A 21,530-nucleotide genomic window follows, 5' to 3' on the forward strand; every position below is an offset into this window, starting at 1 on the left:
GATTGTACAGTTGAGGCTTGTGGTGATGCGATTCTAGAAATGTTGCAGGACCTACTAAGAGCAAGCGAGCAAGAAAGAGCTCAGAATCAAGAAGATAGAGTCGAAGGTGGAACTGAAGGTGGCAATCATGGTGGAAATGAGACATTGTTTGCAAAGTTGTTGGCTGAGGCACAGCGCGAGCTTTATCCTGGAAGTAACCATGTATCAAGGTTTTCTTTTCTTGTGAAGATGCTTCATCACAAATCGTTGTACCGAAGCAGCAATACGGCTTTCGATGCTCACTTGAAGTTGTTGGCTGATGCATTGCCGTTGCACAATACACTGCCAAGATCATATAGTGAAGCAAAATCCTATCTTCGTGAGTTGGGACTTTCATATGACACCATACATGTGTGCCCAAACAATTGCATCCTTTTCCCAAAGAAGTATGCCAAACTTGACAATTGCCCGAAGTGTGGTGAATCAAGGTGGAAAGATCCAGAAAAAAAGAAGAAAGTGCCTCAAAAAGTGTTGCGCCATTTTCCTTTGGTGCCAATGCTCAAGAGAATATTTGCTTCGAAGTGAACAGTAGAGGGAACGCAGTGGCACAGGTTAAAGAAAAAGCCCAAAGAAAATGTATTGAGTCATCCGGCTGATGGTGAAGCATGGGCAACATTCGACAGTGAATGGCCAGAGTTTGCTGAAGATTTAATCCCTTTGGGACCATGAGCACAACGTATAGCATGTGACCTGTATTTGTTGTGCCATACAACCTCCCACCATGGGAATGTATGGATCAATCAAACTTTATGATGGCGTTGCTTATCCCAGGTCCAAAAAGTCCAGGAAAGGACTTTGATGTCTTCCTTGAGCCTCTGATAGAAGATTTGCTTGAACTTTGGAAGGGTGTGCGTACTTTTGATGCATTTGGGGCTGAAATGTTTAATCTTCGCGCTACTTTGGTGCATTCATGACTATCCTGCTTTGAGTACTATGTTTGGGCGCACCACAAAAGTCTTCTTTGCATGCCTGCATTGCGACAAAAATCCTCTCTCATACTCTATAAAGAACAAATTGTGTTCAATTGGCCACCATCGTTTCCTTCGCAAGGGCCATCGCTTGCGGAAAGAGACCGATCTCGACAAGGTTCATACAAGCAAGGAGAAGCCTGGTAAATTCTCTAAAGATGAGCTGCTAGCTGAGCTGGAGAAGGTTAGAGATGTCAGACTAGGAACCAATTCTGCAAGCAAAAAGAGGAAGCGAGGACAGCCTGTGCCGATCTGGAGCCGGAGGGTTGGGTTTTGGGAATTACCTTACTGGCAAACATTGAAACTTCGGCATAATCTTGATGTGATGCACATTGAGAAGAACATTTGCGATAACCTCCTTGGCACACTTCTTAACATTGAAGGGAAGAATAAGGACACCATCAAGGCTAGGATTGATTTGGAAAAAATGGGCATTAGAAAAGAGCTGCAATTGAAGGAGACGGAGAAAGGCAAGAAATATGGCGTGCCAGCAACACGTTATACCTTGAAAAAAGAGCAAAGGATTGGATTTTGTCAGTTTCTAAGTGAGGTGAAATTCCTGATGGATTTTGTTCAAACATTTCGAGAGGTGTCAATGTTGGTGGAGGCAAGGTTACGGGTCTTAAAACACACGACTGCCACATCTTGTTGCAACGAGTATTACCTGCTGGCATGCGAGGGTTTTTGGACCATGATATATATGAGGCCATTGCTGAGCTGGGAAAGTTCTTTAGAGAGTTGTGTAGTAAAAATTTGAACCTAGATGTTCTGCATCGGCTGAGAGAAGAAATCCCAATAATTTTGTGCAAGCTTGAGAAAATCTTCCCTCCTGCCTTCTTTGATGTCATGGTCCACCTAGCTGTGCATTTGCCTGATGAGGCGATCCTCCGAGGTCCTGTGAACTATGGTGGATGTATCCCATTGAGAGGTTGTTGTGCACTTTGAAGAGTTATGTTAGGAACAAGGCACGCCCAGAAGGTTCTGTGGCAGAGGCATACATTGCTGCCGAGTGTTTGACATTTTGCTCTAGATACCTTGATGATGTGGAAACAAGATTCAACCGGCCACCAAGAAATATAGGTGACCAACATGAATCATCTTGTGATGTGTTTGGGCATGGTGTTAATTTACTTGGAGCATGTGAATTCACCTCATATGATGAAAGCTTGATCTTGAAAAAAGAGCTGGACAGGATGGCTTGGTATGTCCTAAACAATTGTGAGGAGGTTAAGCCATATTTAGAGTATGTTCTCACTTCTATAATTCTGAATTTTTAATTGATACACACATGTTACTTACAATTTAGCTATCAATTTATGAATTACTTTTGGCTTGCAGGCTATTTAGAGAAGAGCTAGAGAAAGATGGGACATCTAATGTCAATAAAAGACTTGAGCAAGGATTCCAAGGATGGTTCAAGGAACATGTTAGTTTTCTTCGAGGGGTCTCTCGATGCTTAGATAGCATTTCATTGCATGATTTGACCAGATTGTTTTCTTTTGCTTTGGTATACTTACAGATGATGACGAAGGTACGGGAGAAACGAGATGTTGACGAAGAGCTTTTTGCCTTGGCATGCGGTCCAGCTTACCGAGTAAGAACATACCATGCTTGTGTTGTCAATGGTGTTAGATTTCTCACTATTGACCGTGAGGAGGGCAAGAAATCCCAAAACAGTGGAATCATGACTGCCGGTGACCATAATGGAAAGGCCGTTGATTTTTATGGTGTCCTAAAGGAAATCAAAGTGCTATACTATAACTCTGATCAGGAGCACATACGCTCAGTTGTTCTATTCAAGTGTGATTGGTTTCGCCTTGATGGCCTCAAGACTCCTTTACAAGTGGATGACAAATTGTTCAAAAGCATCAACATTACTGGTCTTTGGTACAAAGACGATAATTTTATCTTGTCAACCCAGGCATCAAAGGTCTTTTATCTGCCAGACACAAAACTGGGCAAAAATTGGCGAGTTGTTCAGAAATTTGACCACAGGCATATGTTTGATGTGAGTGAAATAGAGGCTAGTCATTTACATGCATACCAGGAAGATGAATGGTCTGATAATGAGGATGAAGAAGGGCGCCCCCGCCATGCTGTAACTGATGCTATGCCTTCGCTTCCTCTAAACCGCCATGATGAAGAAGGACGCAGCGTCGAAGCGTCAGATGTCGACCATATGAGAGTTCATGAAAATGAGGAAGTAGAGGAAAGTGACAGTGAAGATGATTTTGATGATACTATTCTAGAGTATTTTAGTGAAAATGAAGATGAGGTAGATGATAGTGATGATGAGTAGCTAGCTACAGCAGCAAAGGTATGAATTTTCTTGTCTTTCCTCAGAAAATTCTTGTACATGAATCTCTGGAAAGATAAAGATATTGTACTATAGCCAGCTGCTTATACATGTAACTTATCTAACTGAAAGTTTTACACCCAGGGACTGCCAACAACCTTTTTAGTATTTTGGGTTCCTCGTCGCTGATTCTTTAGTTCTTAATCTGATCATTTTTATTTTTAGTTCTCATACTAGACTTTCTTACTGTTTACTTACTGAGAATCCATTCTCTATATACTTACTGTTTGTTTTCAGATAAAACAGAGAATCCATTCTCTTTTTTAATGAATGAAAAAACACTGAGGGGGGAAGCAGATTCTGGAGTGATGCCTTATAGATTACTTACTGCTTTTTTTTTGACCTTTTGCATCCTCTCGTGACTTCTGTGTAGCCTGCATTCATATGTTCTGCATACTAGTTACAATACTGAAAATCTAGAATATATGGACCATCCATACAAGTACATCAAGGGATCAGATTCAAAATAAATAATGCTAGATTGTTGGAATTTCGTATTGAGAAGGTTACCTGCAAGTAATTTTATGTTCCCACTTTTCTTTATCTCCTTCCATGTGTGACAATCATTTTTCTATACCATTATGTTTCAGTCTACTGTTGGACTAATATCAGCAATCCATATGTGAGGTACTGCTACTTATCTGTACATACTGTTCCTTTTATTATGAATATTTTCTATACCATATGTGATGTACTGATGTGTCCTGTTTTTTACATAGGAAATCTCATAGTACCTTCATTCAGATCTGCTGTTGTTGGTTTCATGCTATTTGCCTCGGGTAGAAACTTTAAACCTACTGGTTTATATTACTGTTGTTCATTCAGATCTACTGATCTTGGTTTCGTGCTATTTGCCTCTAGTAGAAATTTTTGAACCTAAAAAAGAACAAATCAGTTTAGTCATCTAATTTCGGTCTTGAATTTGTTATGGCTTTTGGCAAGAAATGCACATATGTGGTAGATCTATTTCTGCATGAGCATGATCTCTTGGGTTTTATTTGTGGGAGTGCTAATCTACTTGTGCTTCAACAATGATATGCTCTGTTAGGATTGGGACTGATTTATGAGAGTTGTGTGAAAACTGTTCTAGATAAGTAAAGTTAGTTGAAGAGAACTGTTCTGCGAGTTTTTTACCTTGTGGATTATCAGTCTGCATGTGTACAGAAGCTAAAACATGGCCTGAAGCTAGTTTGTTACTGGGAAAACAATCATTCTATTATTTTTGTTGATTGGGTATGTTGATACTTGGAATGGATTGCTGAGAAATGGAGATGATTTAGAGTTAACTAGTAAGGAGATGAAACAGAACCAACCTGTTTTCCTAAGGAAGAACATCAGATAATCTCAATGTATATACAAGACATGCTTGATATCTTCAGTCATTTATATATGGCTTTATAAACGTGGCATATGAAAGTCTGCAAGACTTGAGAATTGAAACAAAACTACTCCGTAGCTGATTTGTAGTTAATTTGTATAAACGTGGTAATGATATCAGTGTATAAAAGTGGCATATGGATCAATACATGTCTATACTGCAGACCATCTTGCATATCGAAATAGAATTTTTTGTAGTTAATTTGTATATTGTTGTTCGTCAACTGATACATGTTTGCCAATATTTTTAGCTCTGACTAGGAAAGAAAATCTTTCAAGTGGTACTTTCTGAAGCCTATGGTGGTGAAAAGATCCTACATAGAAAACTAGCTTCATTCCTATTTTCATTTTGTCTGAAGCTCATTTCGATGGAGATGGTGCAGTAAGAGTTACTGCTACTACTACTTGTATGCAGTTTGTACCCCCTTTAAAATATTTCTGAATTGTCTTTAGCACATGGCGTGTGGTAAGAATTTTGTAAGCTTGCTAGCATCGAGAGTTTTGGAAAGAAATTTGTTTGATGGGATTATGTGCCTAAGACACTAACAGTAACCTTGTGTGTACAGCAGAAGGTTGCACCAAGTCAACGTCGGCTCTAGTGAGCTGAAATTGGGTTGAACCCATAGTTTCCGACTGGTTTAAAACCGGAAGTTCAGGTTGGTTTGGGTTGAATTCCCGCGCGGTGTGGAACGATAGCTTGGTTTTAGTTTGGGTATGAGTTAGTTCTTGAGCCATTCTCAGGCCTACTTGCAGCTGGCCGGAAGAACTTGGTTCGGTGTTAGCCGATGATTCTAAAACGGTTGATGTTTACTTGAAATCCCTTTCCCCTAAAAAAAAGGGTTAGACCTACTTAACAATTTAAGTCTCAATATGGTAAAATTACATTAACTATTTGTTTAAAACGTATCCTTCCCTATAGCCTAGTGGTTGATATGCTCCCCTACATTCGATCTTAAGTCGCAGCGCGCCCTACAATTTTATTTTCGCCCAGAAGCAGCGAAGCGGCCCATATCGGCCCAACACGCCCAATCAGGACAAATAGGAAAAAGAAAAAAAAAATGCACTGCGTCACAGCCCAGAAGCCTGTTAGGCTAACCTTCACCGGGGCCGGCCCGGCCCGTTAGCCTAACGGGCCAACCGCCAGCAGCAGCCTAGGTGAGCCTTTTTTTTATCCTTTTCCATCAAACAAGAGACAAAAATAGGAACGAACAGAACTGGACGCAAAAACTCAATGGTTCAGATGGCGTGGACATGTTTGTGTATGTGTGTGTTGGTGGTCGGGAGTTTGACTCCAGCTTCCTGCTTATTTTTACTTAATTGTGCTATTTCATGGTATAAATGAGTAAAGAAAAGGAAAATAGTTAAACCGGCCCGTTAGCCATCGATAGCCACAAGCCATATTGGCCCAGCGCTGCAAATGGGAAAACAGAAGAAAAAAATGCACTAGGAAACAAAAATAATTTCAGCAAGCACTTTTTTTTGTCTAACTAGAATGTCACAAAGAACGTCATGGAGAGGTAAAGGTATAATTTTAGTCATCCATGACGTTTTTGCTCATGACGATATTTCGTTCATGTCACAGGGTCATGTGGCAATTAGGTTTTGGACCAACCCATGACATTTCGAAAAAAATCGTCATAGATCTATGACGAAATTCTTGTGCGTCATAAAGAAAACGTCATGGACCACCAGATTTCTTGTAGTGCCTCTCTCGGTCTCTCTTCCTCTCTCGGTTCTCTCTCATGGTGGTGGCCGGGTCGTCGAGCAACAAGCCAACGAAGGTTGACGACCGCCCGTTTGCAGCTCCGGCACCGGCTCGGCGAGTAATATTGGCAAGCAAATTGATTGGGTGGTTTGTTTTTGTATACAAACTTGTATATACAATCTGTTTGCATCTCTCCTGTGGGATTTAGTGATTTGTTGTGGTGTCCAAAATACCGCTTTTATGTATACTGATTTGTTGTGATTTGTTGCTTTATTTGATTTGTGATTTGGTGAATCTATGAACTCGGGGCCCTTGTGGCCTGCTTTTTTTTTTAAATCGCGAAATCTCTATTAATGTCGGTTAGGGGTGGCGACCGCTAATGATGTGTGATGCTATCAGTGTCGGGCACTGTGCCTGTCACTCATGATCATTGGCATGCAGGTAGCGGCGCATTCTGTAGTAGTGTGTGCTCTTCGGATAAAAAAGAGTTGGCACAATTGAGAAACTTGAAATTGCACGTATTGTGTTTCTGGCTTAAAAATTTGTGAATGTGTAGTTTGCACATTTTGAAGCCCGGAATTGAACTTATGTATTGTCCTTTTGTTTTTACAAAAATGTGCAATTGTTTCTAAAATGGCTTGGCATATTTTTGAGGTCCGAAATTGCGCATAGTGTATATTTGTTTACAAATGTGCGAATGTTGCACATTTTGAAGTCCGAAATTGGACATACGTATTGTCCATTTTCAGTCAAAGAACTGTGCAGTTGTGTTATAAAAGCTTGGAAACCTCAGACTGCACACAATGTGTCTTTTTGGCTTAAGAATGTGTGAATGTGTAGTTTGCACATTTTGAAGCCCAGAAATGAACATATGTTTTGCCAATTTGTTTTGTAATGAAGCGTGTAATGTGTTTGAAAAGGCTTGGCACCATTTTGATGTCCGGAATTCCACCTGCAGTGTATCTTTACTTACAAGTGTGTGAATGTCGTCGCACATTTTGAAGTCCAAAGTTGAACAAATGTTTTGTCCTTTTTCGAGTAAAGAAATGTGCTATTGGGTTAAAAAAGGGCGTTGCACAATTTTGAAGTCTCAAATTGCACATAATGTGTTTGTTTGGCTCAAAAATGTGTGGATGTTTAGTTTGCACGTTTTGAAGCCTCAAATTACACAAGTTTTGTTCATATTTGGCTAAAGAAATGCGTACTTGGGTTTAAAAAGGCTTGGCACAACTTTGAAGTCTGGATTTGCACATAATGTGTATTTTTTGGGTTATAATTGTATGAGTGTGTAGTTCGCACATTTTGGAGACCCGGAATCGAACATATGTTTTGTCCAGGGGTAAAGAAATGCACTGTTGGCTTGTCACGATTTTGAAGCCTGAAATTGCAACTAATGTGTAATTTTGGCCTAAAAATGTGCGATGTGTAGTTTGCACATGTGGAAGTCAGAATTTACTCTTTTTCTTTGTGTGTATTTTTGGGTTAAAAACTATGCAATCAGGTAGTTTTAACATTTGGTAGTCCGAAACTGCACATAATTGTTTCTGTGTATTTCAAGTTTAGAAATTTTTGTTTTGCAAGTTTTGAAGCTGAAATTACAAATAATTATATTTGCTCATTTGGGGTTTACAAATATACCTGGCGATAGTATGCATGTATGCATACTCTTTTTTGTGCAATTTGGGGTACATAAATGTACAATTCAGTGGTTTGCACTTCTTGAAGCATGAAATTTGCACAAAAATGATTGTGTGCAATTTGTGGTTTAGAAATGTGCAAAGTTGGGTACTCTCCACACCTTTTAGGTATAAAATTGCATATATAATTTTTTTTGTGATTTTTTGAATTTAGTAATGAATTGTTGTCTTTTTCTATTCGTCCTTCGGTGGAGCAGATTGCAGCGTGTCAAGTTGTGTTCGTATCCAAATCGTTTCTCTTTTTGTGAAAAATGTCACGTGTAAGACAATAGGTATTTTCTACTCTACTTTTAAGAAGATACCAGCAACGGTGCAGTTCTATGCTATTTAGTCATGGAGAGAGAGTCAAATACTTGACCAAGGTTTATTCGAGACGAGCTTCTGGCCTACTTTTTTCGGTTCGGCTTCTCCAGAAATGGTTTTGCCTTCTCTATCCACAGGAAAGTTGGTGGGGATAAGCCATCAAGAATCAGCCAATTCATTTCCATTTCTATCGTTGAGCTCATTGTCTGATGAAAAGGCTATAATACCCCTGGAACAAAATTGTGTATTGTCTAACTAATTCTCATGCATACCATCAAATACATAAGGATATATAATATCTACATATTCATCCACTTCACATGCACATTGGAAAATTTATCATGCATATCATCAAATTCTCATGGATACTTCAGTGCCATATCATTCAACCAATTCACCCTACGCTTCTCGGACCATACATTGGCATAGCAGAAATATATTTTAAAAAATAGCTTGTTGGTTCAGGTGGCGACAGAACTGAAGGTGGTCATGTGGCACTAGTCAGAGTCGGGAAGAGTAGCTTGACGGACGAGGTCGAGCTAGTCATTACGCAAGGTAGAAGGAGTCAAGAGCAGTGAAGAAGAGAGGAGGTCGAAGTCTTTGATGCCTTCTCGAGTTGCTATCGTGGAGGTGTGAAGGAGCTTGCAAAAATTGTTGGCGGACCGAAGGACATTAGAGGAAGATGTTGTGTCACCGGTGGATTTGGGCGGCTGTGACAATGGAAGGAATAAGGAAAGCAATAGATTTGCCCTTGAGGATACGGTGACGAACACTTTCTCCACCTCCTTGCGTTGCGACCGCATCTTCTTCCCAATCAAATACATCATTCCAAGCTCCCGCACTCAAGCAATGATATTTGGGTGGCGAAAGGAATGAGCCAGTCCGTACCTAGCATTTTGGAGGCCCTATGCAAATATTGAAATTCGTTCTACACACTCGTGGATTTGGTATTGGAACATTAATTTATTTTCTTCTCTAAGCCCCGCGAAAACAAATTTGCAAAAGTATCCCATCTCGACAGAACAATATAGCCACTAACAAAGTTTACAAATGAATAACAAATTGCAGGTGTAGAGGAGTTGAAGAAACCTTTAATAAGACATGGTTAGAAGAATAAGGAAATAGCCCCTGTGCCCTAGCCGACGCAGCCTCTAGATCGCATCTCCCGGCCGGCTGGCCTGCCGGGCAAAGCACGTCCTGTCTCCTCTACGCAGCTTGGTGCTATATTAGCTCTGAAAAGATTAGGGTTTGGTAAACTGGCAGCGGCGCTATGATGGTGATGGCGGCACTGCGCAGGTCAAGAATAAGGTTTTCCCAACTCCTCATCCACCTCGTCGACGGTGATCTGGCCGGTGGCGTTCAGGAGTACGGAACGGTTGGTCGTTGCTCTTCCAGAGTGGTGGATCTCGTTTTGTGTTTGTGTTTTGCAGGAAGTCTACGTGTCTCGGTTTACTGGTTCCCTTTTCGATCGGCGAGGCTCGGCCAACTTCGACCTCATCGTGGAGTTTGTAAGGCGAGGTCTTCCTGGATCCGTCTAACCGGATCTAGGATGATCGTCCAACCCTCTTCGTCGTCATCTTCTCCGAGACGATGGTCTGTTTCTCAGATCACCGTCACCGGTGTCTTCTGGTTCCGACCGGCGACTTTTCAGCTGCTACGTCAACAATGTTTTCCTGACTCCGACGTGGTTCGGAGGTCCATATGCAGCATCGAGCTTCGCTCACAGCGCGCGACCGGCGAGTGCAGGAGGAAGACAACGACGTTTATCAATAAGAACTTGCTTGGTTCTCTTTTACTTTAAAGATGATTCTTTAAGGGTTGGTTGATTTAATATATGCCATTGGTTTTCTCGAAAAAATTTAAGGAAATAAACAAAAATTTCAAACGAAACTTTTTTTGTTGACAAAAAAAACATATGTTTTTACGTCACATGAATTAATAAACTATTTTTTCATGGGTGGGCCTAGGGTTGGAGCTCATTTATCTTTCCTTTTTCTTTGGTCGGCAACCTTCTCTCCCCTGGCCAAACCCCGTCGCTCGTCTTCCTCCTCGTGCGAGCGCCGCCACCCCCTCCCTCCCCACCCCGCTGCCGAGCGCCCCGGCCCCCTCGCTCCGTCGCTCGTCTTCCTCCTCGCGCGAGCGCCGCCACCCCCTCCCTCCCCATCCCGCTGCCGAGCGCCCCAGCCCCCTCGCTCCGTCGCTCGTCTTCCTCCTCGCGCGAGCGTCTCCACCGCAGGTATCTATCTCCCTTCAATTCTCTCGTTCCGGACCGTTTGTCCTCCCATCACACCACGAACAGATCCGGCCCTTTAGCTCCCCGTTTCATCTCCTTAATCTTCCCCAATTCGTAACTGAGGCAAAAATCAAGCTAGGGAGGCCGCCCTACCTTGCCCTACCGGGTCCTCCGCCCTTGGCATGGAGTCTGTGCCGGGACTAGAACGGGGTTTAAGGAGCTTGTGCTGATCGACTTTTACATCATGTCAAATTTTTATTTGTCAAAGCAGCTGCCGAGAGGGTTCGGAGAGGTGTCCCATGTCGCAGTTTAGGTGGCCATCGGAAGCATTTTGGCCAACTTACTCGGCACTGTAGTGAACTTGTGAATAGCTGGTTGGGGGATGGTAGGGGTCATTGATTTAATTTGTCGTTTCTTTCCGTATATTCTGTGGAATATGGAATGATGTTATTACATGCTCATCCAAGCCTTGTCGGGATGTTTGGCCGATAGCTCTAATTGGACCTGCCTTTACTTCTGTTCCCTCTCTTAAAAGAAGGCCCAAAGTAACGTAAGTCGAAGCCGCCGTATTTGAAATATGGCGGACATCTTGTCTATCCCATTTATTTGTCCACTCGTCGATATATTCTTGTTGGCAAGTTGTAATTGGCATATATATAGCCCCAGCGTTCAAAGCCGAATTAGAAGCGGCAAATCCCAATAGGAACCTTTACTATGTATCTAATATTACATTACATGATATGAGTAACTTGGAATAATATCAATAGGAGTAGCGATGAAAGGCGAGAGACATATCTGAATTTGGTATGATTCTAACTCTGCCACAATGCATTATAGTAATCAATTGCTGTCAGCTAGTAGCTTGGTCGCAAGACATAGTATGCTAGTATTTCTTTGGTATTACTCTCTTAAATACGCATGTCTATACGTGCATCAATTATTGGATTCTATTGAACTTCTAGCATGACTGATGCAATCTTTTGTGGAATTACTTTATGATATAATAGGTGAACACGGAACTTGAAGTCTGTGTATGAAGTAACCTCAATAGATATCATGGGCGATAGTTCAAATGCAAATGTCCAGAAGGCCGAGGAACTCAAACTTAAGGCAAACGATGCCTTCAAGGGTATGATCTGCATTATTCTTCCCGTCGTTGTCTAGTTTGAGCAGCACTACCTTACTAGTTATTATTGTTGTTGTTAATGCGGTTTTGCCGTTGCAATAGAAACATGAAATCTTTAAAGAAGTTTGTAGTTCCTCACTGTTAAATTCATTGAGTCTTCCCCAGGGGTGAGATTTATATGTTTGTTACCTATTGGCCCAACACCTAATTTAAGGACCTAATCTGTTGGAATACTGATTACAGATTTTCACTTGTAACTGAACTAAAATCTAGATGCTTTCTAGTTAGAATGATATTTTTTTTCATGTCATTATGCTGAAGCATACTTAGGGTTTCCTGATGTTACAATTTCCTTTCTGATTATTATTTCATAACTATTTCTATTTCTTCCCCTCCAGCGAACAAATTTTCTCAGGCTGTAGATCTCTATGACCAAGCTATTGATCTAAATAGTTCAAATGCGGTATACTGGGCAAATCGTGCATTTGCGCATACGAAACTTGAGGAATATGGAAGTGCTGTCCAGGATGCTACAAAAGCTATTGAGATTGATCCTAGATATTCGAAGGTTAGTATTCATATGCTCATATCCTGTTGCTGATGAATTTTTCTAGGTTTTTACCTTTTCAAAACTTTGTATATGCAGGGTTATTATAGACGAGGTGCAGCATATCTTGCTATGGGAAAATTCAAGGAGGCCCTGAAAGATTTTCAGCAGGTATGTCTAGGCTGGTTGTTTAACAAAACATCTCAATTTGTATTACTAGTGGATGTTGTCAGTCATTTGTTTCTTGTCTTCTCCTAGCTTGGATTACATTTATTATGAAGCAAGAAGATTGTATATTGCCACTGGTTTTCTTTGCAACTAAGTAAATGTATGGCAAATCTCCTTTGTTATATTAGGTGAAAAGAATCTGCCCTAATGATCCTGATGCTACAAGAAAGTTGAAAGAGTGTGAGAAAGCTGTCCAAAAAATCCGTTTTGAAGAAGCAATTTCTGTAGGGGATACAGAAAGGCGCTCCATAGCAGATTCTCTTGATTATCATATAATAGGTATCTGCTCTTTGAATATTTCATGGCACTTTACTCGCTCCATCCTCCATATATTATGTTAATGTGCTGTTACGCTAAATTTATTAAGTCGTTTTCACGAGCTCTTCGTGGATTGGTTTTGTAGTTCCATCATGTTCAGCCCGTCTTTGCTTCTATAGGTTTATTGTAGTTTCTTTGTGCTTAGCATATTAAGCATGCAATCTGAAGTGTAATGCAAGAGATACTGATATAGTTCCTGCCTGGTGATATGTTGAAATTGTTCAAACAGCACGTGCTCTCCGTAGTATTTCATATTACAGTTCTATTTGTGAATGGAAGCTTAATTTGTTAAATGTAGGGATGCAGTAGGTCCCATTTAAATGACTTGCTAGTTCAAATTTAGAGATTTCCTTATTTAAGCGATAAACGGATACCTGATTGCATCCCTAATTAAGTGTATAGCTGATAGCTGTTTTGATCTCAACTATAGTTGAGTTACACAAACGTTGTTGATATTGCAGAAGTTGAACCACAGTATACTGGAGCAAGAATTGATGGGGATACAATAACATTAGATTTCATCAAGCAGATGTTGGATAATTTCAAACAGCAAAAATGTATACATAAAAGGTGCAGCTTGTTATTTTGCTTTTCCTTATAGTTCCATTACTTTTCATGGACATTTGTGATAAGCTATAAGTTCTTGGCAACTTGGCATAGGTATGCATTCCAAATTGTGTTGCAAGCACGAGACTTGCTGCGATCAGTGCCTTCCCTTGTCGATGTCAATGTTCCAAATGGTTCTCATTTTACGGTCTGCGGTGATGTTCATGGCCAGGTATTTGAGTCAAGAGTTTTTCTAGATATAGCTCTCCATAATCATTTTCCGCTTTGAATTTTTTTGCACTCCAGTAAAGTAGTAGCAGAGTGGTTTGTATTCATAGTTTAAACTTAGAATGAGGTCCTAACTCTCTGTGAGTGCAAATCATTAGTTTTCATGACATTAGATTGTGATTGGTTTTGTTGGTGCGTGTGGAGAGCCCTAACTGCCTGCTGTTTACTCTGTAGTACTTCGATCTGCTGAATATATTTGAGCTTAATGGGCTTCCATCTGAAGAGAACCCTTACCTTTTCAACGGAGACTTCGTGGACCGAGGGTCGTTTTCACTTGAAGTTATACTTACCCTGTTCGCATTCAAGTGCCTCTATCCAACAGGTGATTTGTCTCCAGTTCTTATTTTGTGTGTGGTCATGAATTTACCAAGCTATTCTGTATACTGTAGTATGTGTTCTACCATTACATCCTGCTACTAATTCAGTTTAGTTAAGTAGAAATATGAGTTTCACTTCACTGCTATAATTTATGAGTTTATGGTTTCTATAATCAGGTATGTACCTAGCAAGAGGAAACCATGAAAGCAAGAGCATGAACAAAATATACGGTTTTGAGGGAGAAGTGAAGTCCAAACTGAGTGATACGTTTGTTGAGCTGTTTGCTGAGGTATTCTGTTGCTTGCCTCTTGCTCATGTAATCAACAAGAAGGTCTTCGTAGTTCATGGGGGTCTTTTTAGTGTTGATGGAGTGAAGTTATCTGACATTAAGGCTATTGATCGTTTCTGTGAGCCTCCTGAAGAAGGTATTTCCTGTTTCGCTATATACTGTTGTCCATTCTTAGTGGATCTTGATTTTTAATGTTCCCACTTTTTTCTTCATCTGCTTCAATCTACTTAGTGAACAGTTCTCATAAACACTATCACATTATCCTTTGATTCTCTTCTTTAGTTGAAGTCTACGGTCTACCATCATGCTTAAATTCTATTGCTCAAGCAAATTACATGAAATTTACATGTACTCCTGTTTCTGGAGCCGCAGTAGAAAAAATTATTGCACACAATTACAACCTTGGTTTGCTGCATTTTGTGTAACATATGACCGCGCGACTGCAAACATTAATTTCTGATGGCTATCTGCTATAATCCTAATTCTGGTGTTTGGTGAATCAGTACAATGTCTTATAAAAACATTTACATGTAACAAAGCTTTACTGCAGTTCATCCTCATATATTTTTGGCTTGCCCTTGTTGACAGGTCTAATGTGTGAAATTCTATGGAGTGACCCTCAGCCTCAACTCGGGAGAGGCCCAAGCAAACGAGGTGTGGGGCTTTCGTTTGGTGCAGATGTAACAAAGAGGTTTCTAGAAGATAACAATCTGGGTAGGCACCATAACAAACTGGCTTCTCGATGGTGTAGAATGCCACTTATACTTACCATGGCTTGTTGGAACATCTTTCTCATTTCCATAGAACATTCTTTTCTTGCATGTTCTCTTCTAATCTGCTTGATTGCCTGGCAGACCTTGTTGTCCGATCGCATGAAGTGAAGGATGAAGGGTATGAAATTGTACATGACGGAAAGCTTATAACTGTTTTCTCCGCTCCTAATTACTGTGACCAGGTATGAAAAATGATGGGACGAAACTACATTGCTTGCGTACTTGAATTCCTCTCTTAAGATATGGTTTTGGCAAGCCATCTGTTTTCCTTTAAATGCTATCAAAGTATGCATAGTTAAGGATGCTGAATGCATAATGCTATTATGAATATCTGATGCAGATGGGAAACAAAGGTGCATTTATTCGGTTCAGTGCTCCAGATTTAAAGCCAGATATTGTTAGTTTCTCGTCAGTGGTATGTCCTTAGCTTTGTGCATCTTAAGATTCTCGCAGAATATATTAATTTGGATGACAGATTTATTGAGTACTTATTTTCTTGAGCTGTTGCTCATTCTTGTTGGTACTCATGATTAACATGATCTATGGTTTGGGTAGATGTCCAGCATTATAGCTTGAGTGTCCTAAGTGGTAACTTAACTTGATTTCACTGCCGCATTTCTTTAATTTTAATTGAAGTTGTGGGTGTCCTTTTCTTTTTCAAGCATGACTTAACCGCTGATGCCATTTGGTCAATTCTGTTAAAACTTGTATCTACCCTGTTTTGATTAGTTTCATGCTAATATTACAAGGTCGATCACATTTTTCTTGATTGTTGCAGCCACATCCTGATGTCAAGCCGATGGCCTATGCAAACAATTTCCTCCGGATGTTCCAATAGCAGCAGGCGGCACCTCTGTCTGGTCAATTTTGATATGCTGAACATTTTCTCGCCCATCTCATCCATACCAAGATCCCAACCATGTCTTGCCTATTTTGGCACAACAATTTTTTATATGCTGCTGTTGCCCCTCCTGCCCTCCGTTGTTAAAATATTGGTACTAGCACAGTGATTTAGATGTATGTGTAGTTGTACAATTTTCTTATCTCGCGTCTCTGATTCCCTTTATATCTCCCGTGCATTCAATTAGTGGGATTCTGTTGCTCTGTTCAGCTTTCAACGTCGGCAAGGATATGCATTTTCGCTGTTATTTTGGTGTATGAGTTGTTGTAATTTACAACTTGGCGCATAACAGTACAACATCATTTCATACACAATATGCTATCTGGGACATGCAGCGTACTGTGATTATTCAGTAAAAGATACTTTTTAGATTTTTAGTACTCCATATCCTATCTGCGGCATGCAGCAGATTGATTATTATGTTCTGAAAACTTTTTTGTTGAGATTTCAGTACCTGAAAATTACATTTGCTAATATTGGTGAATTTTTTGATTGACTGTTCTGGCGTATATTCTCGAAGTGTTCCGTCGTCAGAAGGGAAGCCAATTCACGGAGAGAGATCGGGAACAAGAAAAGCTAGTGTAATTTTCCTTCTAGGGTGATTTGAGATCTAATCTTAATTCAGTATCCTCGACCAGTATCTCCGGAGGATGCTATAGTAGTCTGGGCGCCTTCGAGGGTGATTTGAGACCTGATATTAATTTAGTATCCTCGACCATTATCTCCGGAGGATGCTGTAGTAGTATGGGCAACGGGTTCATGGTAATAGCTATTTAGTCATCTATTTCTTGATCACATGAGTTGCGGAGCATGATTACGGTCTATTATGCTATAATGATCACATGAGTTGCCTCACGTAACTATGATTTATTTTCTTGTGGTGAAATCTTTGTATGTGTCATGGTTAATGAGATGCTTTTGAATTATTGTTGACGGATTTTATAATAGATGCATATTGATATCATGTTCTTGATGTTGATCCCAACCAGGTTATACTTACAGAACTTACACTCCATCTGGTCCGAATTAACTGACGTGAATTTGTATAGATTCTTATATAAATCCACGTCTTTTAATTCAGGACAGAGTGAGTATAAGAATTGTGTGCCTTAGATGGAGTGGTTGAAGTGTGCGTAGACCAAGCGACTGAAAGAGCTGATAGCACTTGATTATTTTCATACTTTAGTCACTAAGGATAAAGTTTGGGAGACTTACGAGATGATCATCGATCATGACATCATACTTGTAGGCAAAAAAACCCGGATGAAACAAAGAGGTCATGAGAACCCGCAGTGATGCCTATCGCAGTAGCGTAGGGTTGTCCGTAGTCGTGTGCGACGTTCAGCGAAGAACTTGTAGGCAAAAAAATCCAACATGAAAATAACCTTAATTTAGCGCTGGCTGCTTCTGAAGGGCCAGGATTGCCGGGTGACGGGGAGGATTTCTTCTTTTGACTTCGTGTCCCACCGTTTAGTTAGTTAGGGCAAGTCCAACAGTTATCCTAAAAAATCTCCTTTATTTCATATTTTAAGAATTACGTGTAACCACCATTTGAAAACCAACATAATTTGACAAAAATTGAACAACAATTTGCAGCATATAATTTCAAATCCAAATTTCATTACTCTATTTAGTTTTTAGTTCAGATCACATCACATAATTCCAAATCCAAATTTGACTGAAATTGAACAACAATTTGCATCAATTTCATCTATTTCTTCCCCTCTCCCTCTATTTCTCATCTCTTTCTCCCTCTCCCCCTATTTCTTTATCTCTTTCTCCCTCTCCCTCTCTGCTTCCTCTCCTTTCTTCCCCACCGAGCTGCCTGCCTGCGCCTCATCCCCCTCTTCCTCTCCCTCTCTGCTTCCTCTCTTCCCCACCGAGCAGCCCGCCCACCTCTCCTTTCTTCCCCACCGAGCAGCCCGCCCGCCCTTGCTTCTTGTCCTGAAGCCCGTGTCTCATCCGGCGCCGCCCCCATCTCATCCCTTGCTGTCCGGCGCCGTCCTCCACTCCCCTGCTAGCCGTCCCCCCCCCCCCCCCCCCCCTTGCTGGCCGCCGCTCTCCACTCCCCCTGCTGGCCGCTGCCGCCTGCCCCAAATCGAACAAAAACAGAGAGAAAAAAGAATGAGGGAGGGCGGGGAGTACCTACAGGTGGCGCACGTGGTGGCAGGAGGGAGAAACGGTTGGTCCTCTCGGTCGACTGGGGAGGGGATCGGGCTCCCCGATCTATAGGGAAGAAAGAGCTCTGGATAGGGGATCCCGAAATATCAGGGATGCTTTATGGGAACTGATGGATGTTGTTTTTGTGTTTTTCTTCCCTAAATTTGATATTGGGAAGATTTTAGGAGAACCGCTGGACTTGCTCCTAAGACAGAAAGCGACCGCAGTGCACACAAGACGCAAATCACCACCGCCCTGGCTCCGGTAAGGCAAGATGGCCGGGAATCCCGTGTTGACCCTGTTGCCGCGGCAGCGAAGGCTAAAGGCGTTTAACTTTGAGTCTTTGAAGCCACCTCGGCGGCCGCCAGGTCAAGGACGATGGCATGGCAGGCATCATGAGAAGTGGTGTACACCACAATCTTTCTTCGGTGCTACTTCGATGATGGAACCTCCATTGTTGGACGCCCGTGGCCAGGAACTAAAAAATGACTCGTTGAGAAGAAAAGCCTCAAGTTGTGCACGATTTCTCACATCAATTTACATTTGTCACAACAACAACAAGAACAACAACAACAACACAGCGAGCTTACATTAAGGCCAAAGTGAGGTAACTAGCTGTGGATGCTACATAGATAGTATCAGCTGATTTTGGCCGAGAACCAAATCCTCCCTTCCTTCCCCCCTCTAGCTCTTTGTTTCACAGAAATAAATAACACAATTATCATCACAGCAAGTGAAGCTATCTGAAGGAACCACACGGTTGGTCTCTCTTTCAGAAACTAATCAACATGAAGAAGAAAAAGAAATAAGCTACAGCAAGAATGCCTCCCAAGTTAGCTTTGTTAGCATTAGCTCCTCGTCCTGGAGCTTCCGAGCGTAAGCTCTAGCTCGTCCGATCCAGAGTCCTCATGGATCCTCTCGCCCTCCCACGCCCTAACCAATCCAGGGGCCTGCTGAGCATCGTTGCTGCTGCTTCCAAATGCAAACTCATCAGAAACCACGTCCATCATGTGAACATCCGGGTGCCGTGCCATGCCGGGGATTACGGGGGAGCATGTGCCGCTCTGCCCTGGTGTGCACATCCTTGACGAATTGCTGCCTGGAACAGGAATTGCTTCTTTGAAGACGCTAAATGGATTAGAGGACATGAGGCTGAAGGTAGGTGATGAAGGGCTCGTTGACGAGATTTGGATGCCAGCTAGCCATGCTGGGTCAGGAACCATTGAACGACCAGGGCTGGGCGGGGTTGAGTTAACAACACATGGACTGTTTGAACCATGCCATGGTGGCTGGATAACTGATTCATCCCAGTCTGTCTTCATACGAGGGGTCCGGGCAGTTGGCGAACTCAGTGGAGGAGTCACCGGGGCACTAATCGAACCACCGTGAATCAATAGTGGGGGCAGATATGGACGCTTGTTTGATGTTGTAGAATTGGAGAATGTTTGGAGCCAAGGTAGGATTGGGGTTGCATCGACACCATTTACCGTGTTATTAGAATGTGGGGGGAAGGGGGAAGATGCGCCACTAGGGAATGAAGAGGAAGTAGGGCTCCCATGGTATGATGCCCGTGGGCTTGGTTGATAAGATGAACATGGGCTTGGTGATACCGAGCACCCAATTGCATCCATTCGTTCTGTAGGTCTGCATCCCTGTGAAAGGAAGGAACACATAGTTAGTCAGTGCATCACAAAAAGGACTCATGTTTTCTGCAACTAGCTGAAAGCAAATCAGAAACGGTATTTTGCAAGAAAAACTCCCACATAATCAACAGCATTTTAACACAGTGCAAGACACTCTGTTCTGCACCAGGAGCAATGGAGGAAGTAAAGAGAAGGGAGCATCTATTTCTGAGTCAACTTAGAGATTCTTAAGTCGAGAGAAATGCCACGCCCAGAAGGCAAGTAAACCAACTCAAACTACTAAGCACCAATCGACAACTTTACAACAGTACTAACCATTATACTGCAGGTAGTACTCATTATAGAAGTAACGAACATGCCAACAACCATGGCAAGGCTCAGGGCGCAGACGTTAACTTGCTATCTTTGTGGGTGCACACAGATGCAGATAGCCCTTTGCTCAAATTAGACCCATGCATCTCCCTAAGCTGAAAGACCATCTCTAGCAAAGGTGAGGCAAGCAACATCATGATCCCACGAACAGTGACTTCCCACCACAATACCACATACTTGAGCATCCACCTTAGCATTTGGGTTCGTTTGAAACAAGCAATTGAGGAGCAAATTAGACTGGTTCCAGAGTGTTGACTCCTACGCCCACAGATCCTACGAGCCGACCACAAATCTGGATCCAAGAAATTGCTAGTAGGAATTGCAGGGAACACGGATACAAGAGATGCTCGGGGACCTGTTCATCGGAGAATCACACGCCGAGCCCTAGGGAATCTAGCCTTTTCCCCCCAGCAATTCCCCAGCGACCAGAAATTCCACGGACGCGCCTACCCACCCCTACTCCAGTCCGCCGCACCCGTGCACGGTCCAGACTGGCGTCTCCCTCCCACCGGCCAACACCCTCTGCCCATCGCTACCACGTGCAACCCGCACCCGAAAAAACAATGGAAGGAAAAGAAAAAGGAAAGGTACAACCGGACGCAACACAGTTCACACCGTGCAGGCATCCACCGGAGCCCAGCTCATGGCGCACGCTAAGATCCACGGCCCGCCGCCTGCCGCCGTCGCTAATTAACCTGCGCCCGACGAGCCAGCTAGCTACTTGAACTACGCCGCCAGCCTGAGCATCCAGCTAGGCGGCCATGGAGGAGAGCTGGAAAACTCGAAAGGGGATGGGGATCGGTGGATTTGGATTCGGAGATCCGGCCGTTTCTCCCAGCGGCAGCAGGTAGAAGATCGATCGAAGCGAGGGGGCCGGGGGGCGTAGTTACCTTGCGGTAGGTGGTGCCGTCGGGCTCGACGACCCAGCCGGCCTCGTTGCAGAGGGCCTTGAGGACCTCGTTGTTGTCGCAGTGCTTGGGGAGCTTGTAGCCGCCGTGGGAGCGCAGGCCGGAGAATATCTTGGCGGCGATCGCCCGCCGCCGCCGCTCCCTCCGCTTGTTGTTCTCCCTCTCCCTCCACGTCGGCATCCTCCCCCCGGCTCCCGCCGCCGCCCCGAATCCCGCGTCCCCTCCCCCTCCGCCCCCCGTCGCCATGTTAACCACGGGCAGGTCAACTCCCCCACCCGCAGGAGGACGCAGCTCGCCCCCGCCGAACTCGAGCTCGAAGGAGGAGACCGGGTCGCCCTCTCGAGCGGGCGAAGGAGCGAGAGAACAGATCACACGGAAAGAAGAGAGAGAGAGAGAGGGGGGGAAGGGGGTGGGTGGGGGGAGCAGTGGCGTGAG

General features: G+C 42.8%; 2 protein-coding genes across 2 annotated transcripts; one reads left to right on the forward strand and one right to left on the reverse strand.

Annotated features, from left to right (window-relative positions):
- Positions 1 to 10,619: 10,619 nt before the first annotated feature.
- Positions 10,620 to 16,381, forward strand: LOC100825585 (serine/threonine-protein phosphatase 5). The gene is made up of 13 exons (XM_003565164.4): positions 10,620 to 10,681; positions 11,686 to 11,807; positions 12,203 to 12,372; positions 12,451 to 12,522; positions 12,708 to 12,858; positions 13,359 to 13,467; positions 13,558 to 13,675; positions 13,906 to 14,053; positions 14,226 to 14,474; positions 14,927 to 15,052; positions 15,193 to 15,293; positions 15,452 to 15,526; positions 15,890 to 16,381. The coding sequence occupies exons 2-13, from the start codon at positions 11,735 to 11,737 to the stop codon at positions 15,947 to 15,949; spliced, it is 1,452 nt and encodes a 483-aa protein (XP_003565212.1). The 5' UTR covers positions 10,620 to 10,681; positions 11,686 to 11,734; the 3' UTR covers positions 15,950 to 16,381.
- Positions 16,382 to 18,665: 2,284 nt separating this feature from the next.
- On the reverse strand, positions 18,666 to 21,530 carry LOC100825899 (protein BZR1 homolog 2). Its single transcript, XM_003565165.3, has 2 exons — positions 21,078 to 21,530; positions 18,666 to 19,824 (listed from the first exon to the last, which is right to left on the reverse strand). Exons 1-2 carry the CDS (start codon positions 21,339 to 21,341, stop codon positions 19,021 to 19,023), a joined length of 1,068 nt encoding a protein of 355 aa, XP_003565213.2. The 5' UTR covers positions 21,342 to 21,530; the 3' UTR covers positions 18,666 to 19,020.

This window comes from Brachypodium distachyon, chromosome 2, assembly GCF_000005505.3.
Source record: "Brachypodium distachyon strain Bd21 chromosome 2, Brachypodium_distachyon_v3.0, whole genome shotgun sequence".
NCBI classification, from domain to species: Eukaryota; Viridiplantae; Streptophyta; class Magnoliopsida; order Poales; family Poaceae; genus Brachypodium; species Brachypodium distachyon.

Excerpts from the sequence above, each read along its gene's own strand:
- LOC100825585 (XM_003565164.4), top strand. The coding sequence starts at position 11,735 with ATGGGCGATAGTTCAAATGCAAATGTCCAGAAGGCCGAGGAACTCAAA. Across the intron at positions 13,468-13,557 it reads CAAAAATGTATACATAAAAG|GTATGCATTCCAAATTGTGT; the intron begins GTGCAGCTTGTT and ends AACTTGGCATAG. Across the intron at positions 15,053-15,192 it reads TCTAGAAGATAACAATCTGG|ACCTTGTTGTCCGATCGCAT; the intron begins GTAGGCACCATA and ends ATTGCCTGGCAG.
- LOC100825899 (XM_003565165.3), bottom strand. The coding sequence starts at position 21,341 with ATGGCGACGGGGGGCGGAGGGGGAGGGGACGCGGGATTCGGGGCGGCG. Across the intron at positions 19,825-21,077 it reads ACGGCACCACCTACCGCAAG|GGATGCAGACCTACAGAACG; the intron begins GTAACTACGCCC and ends TTCCTTTCACAG.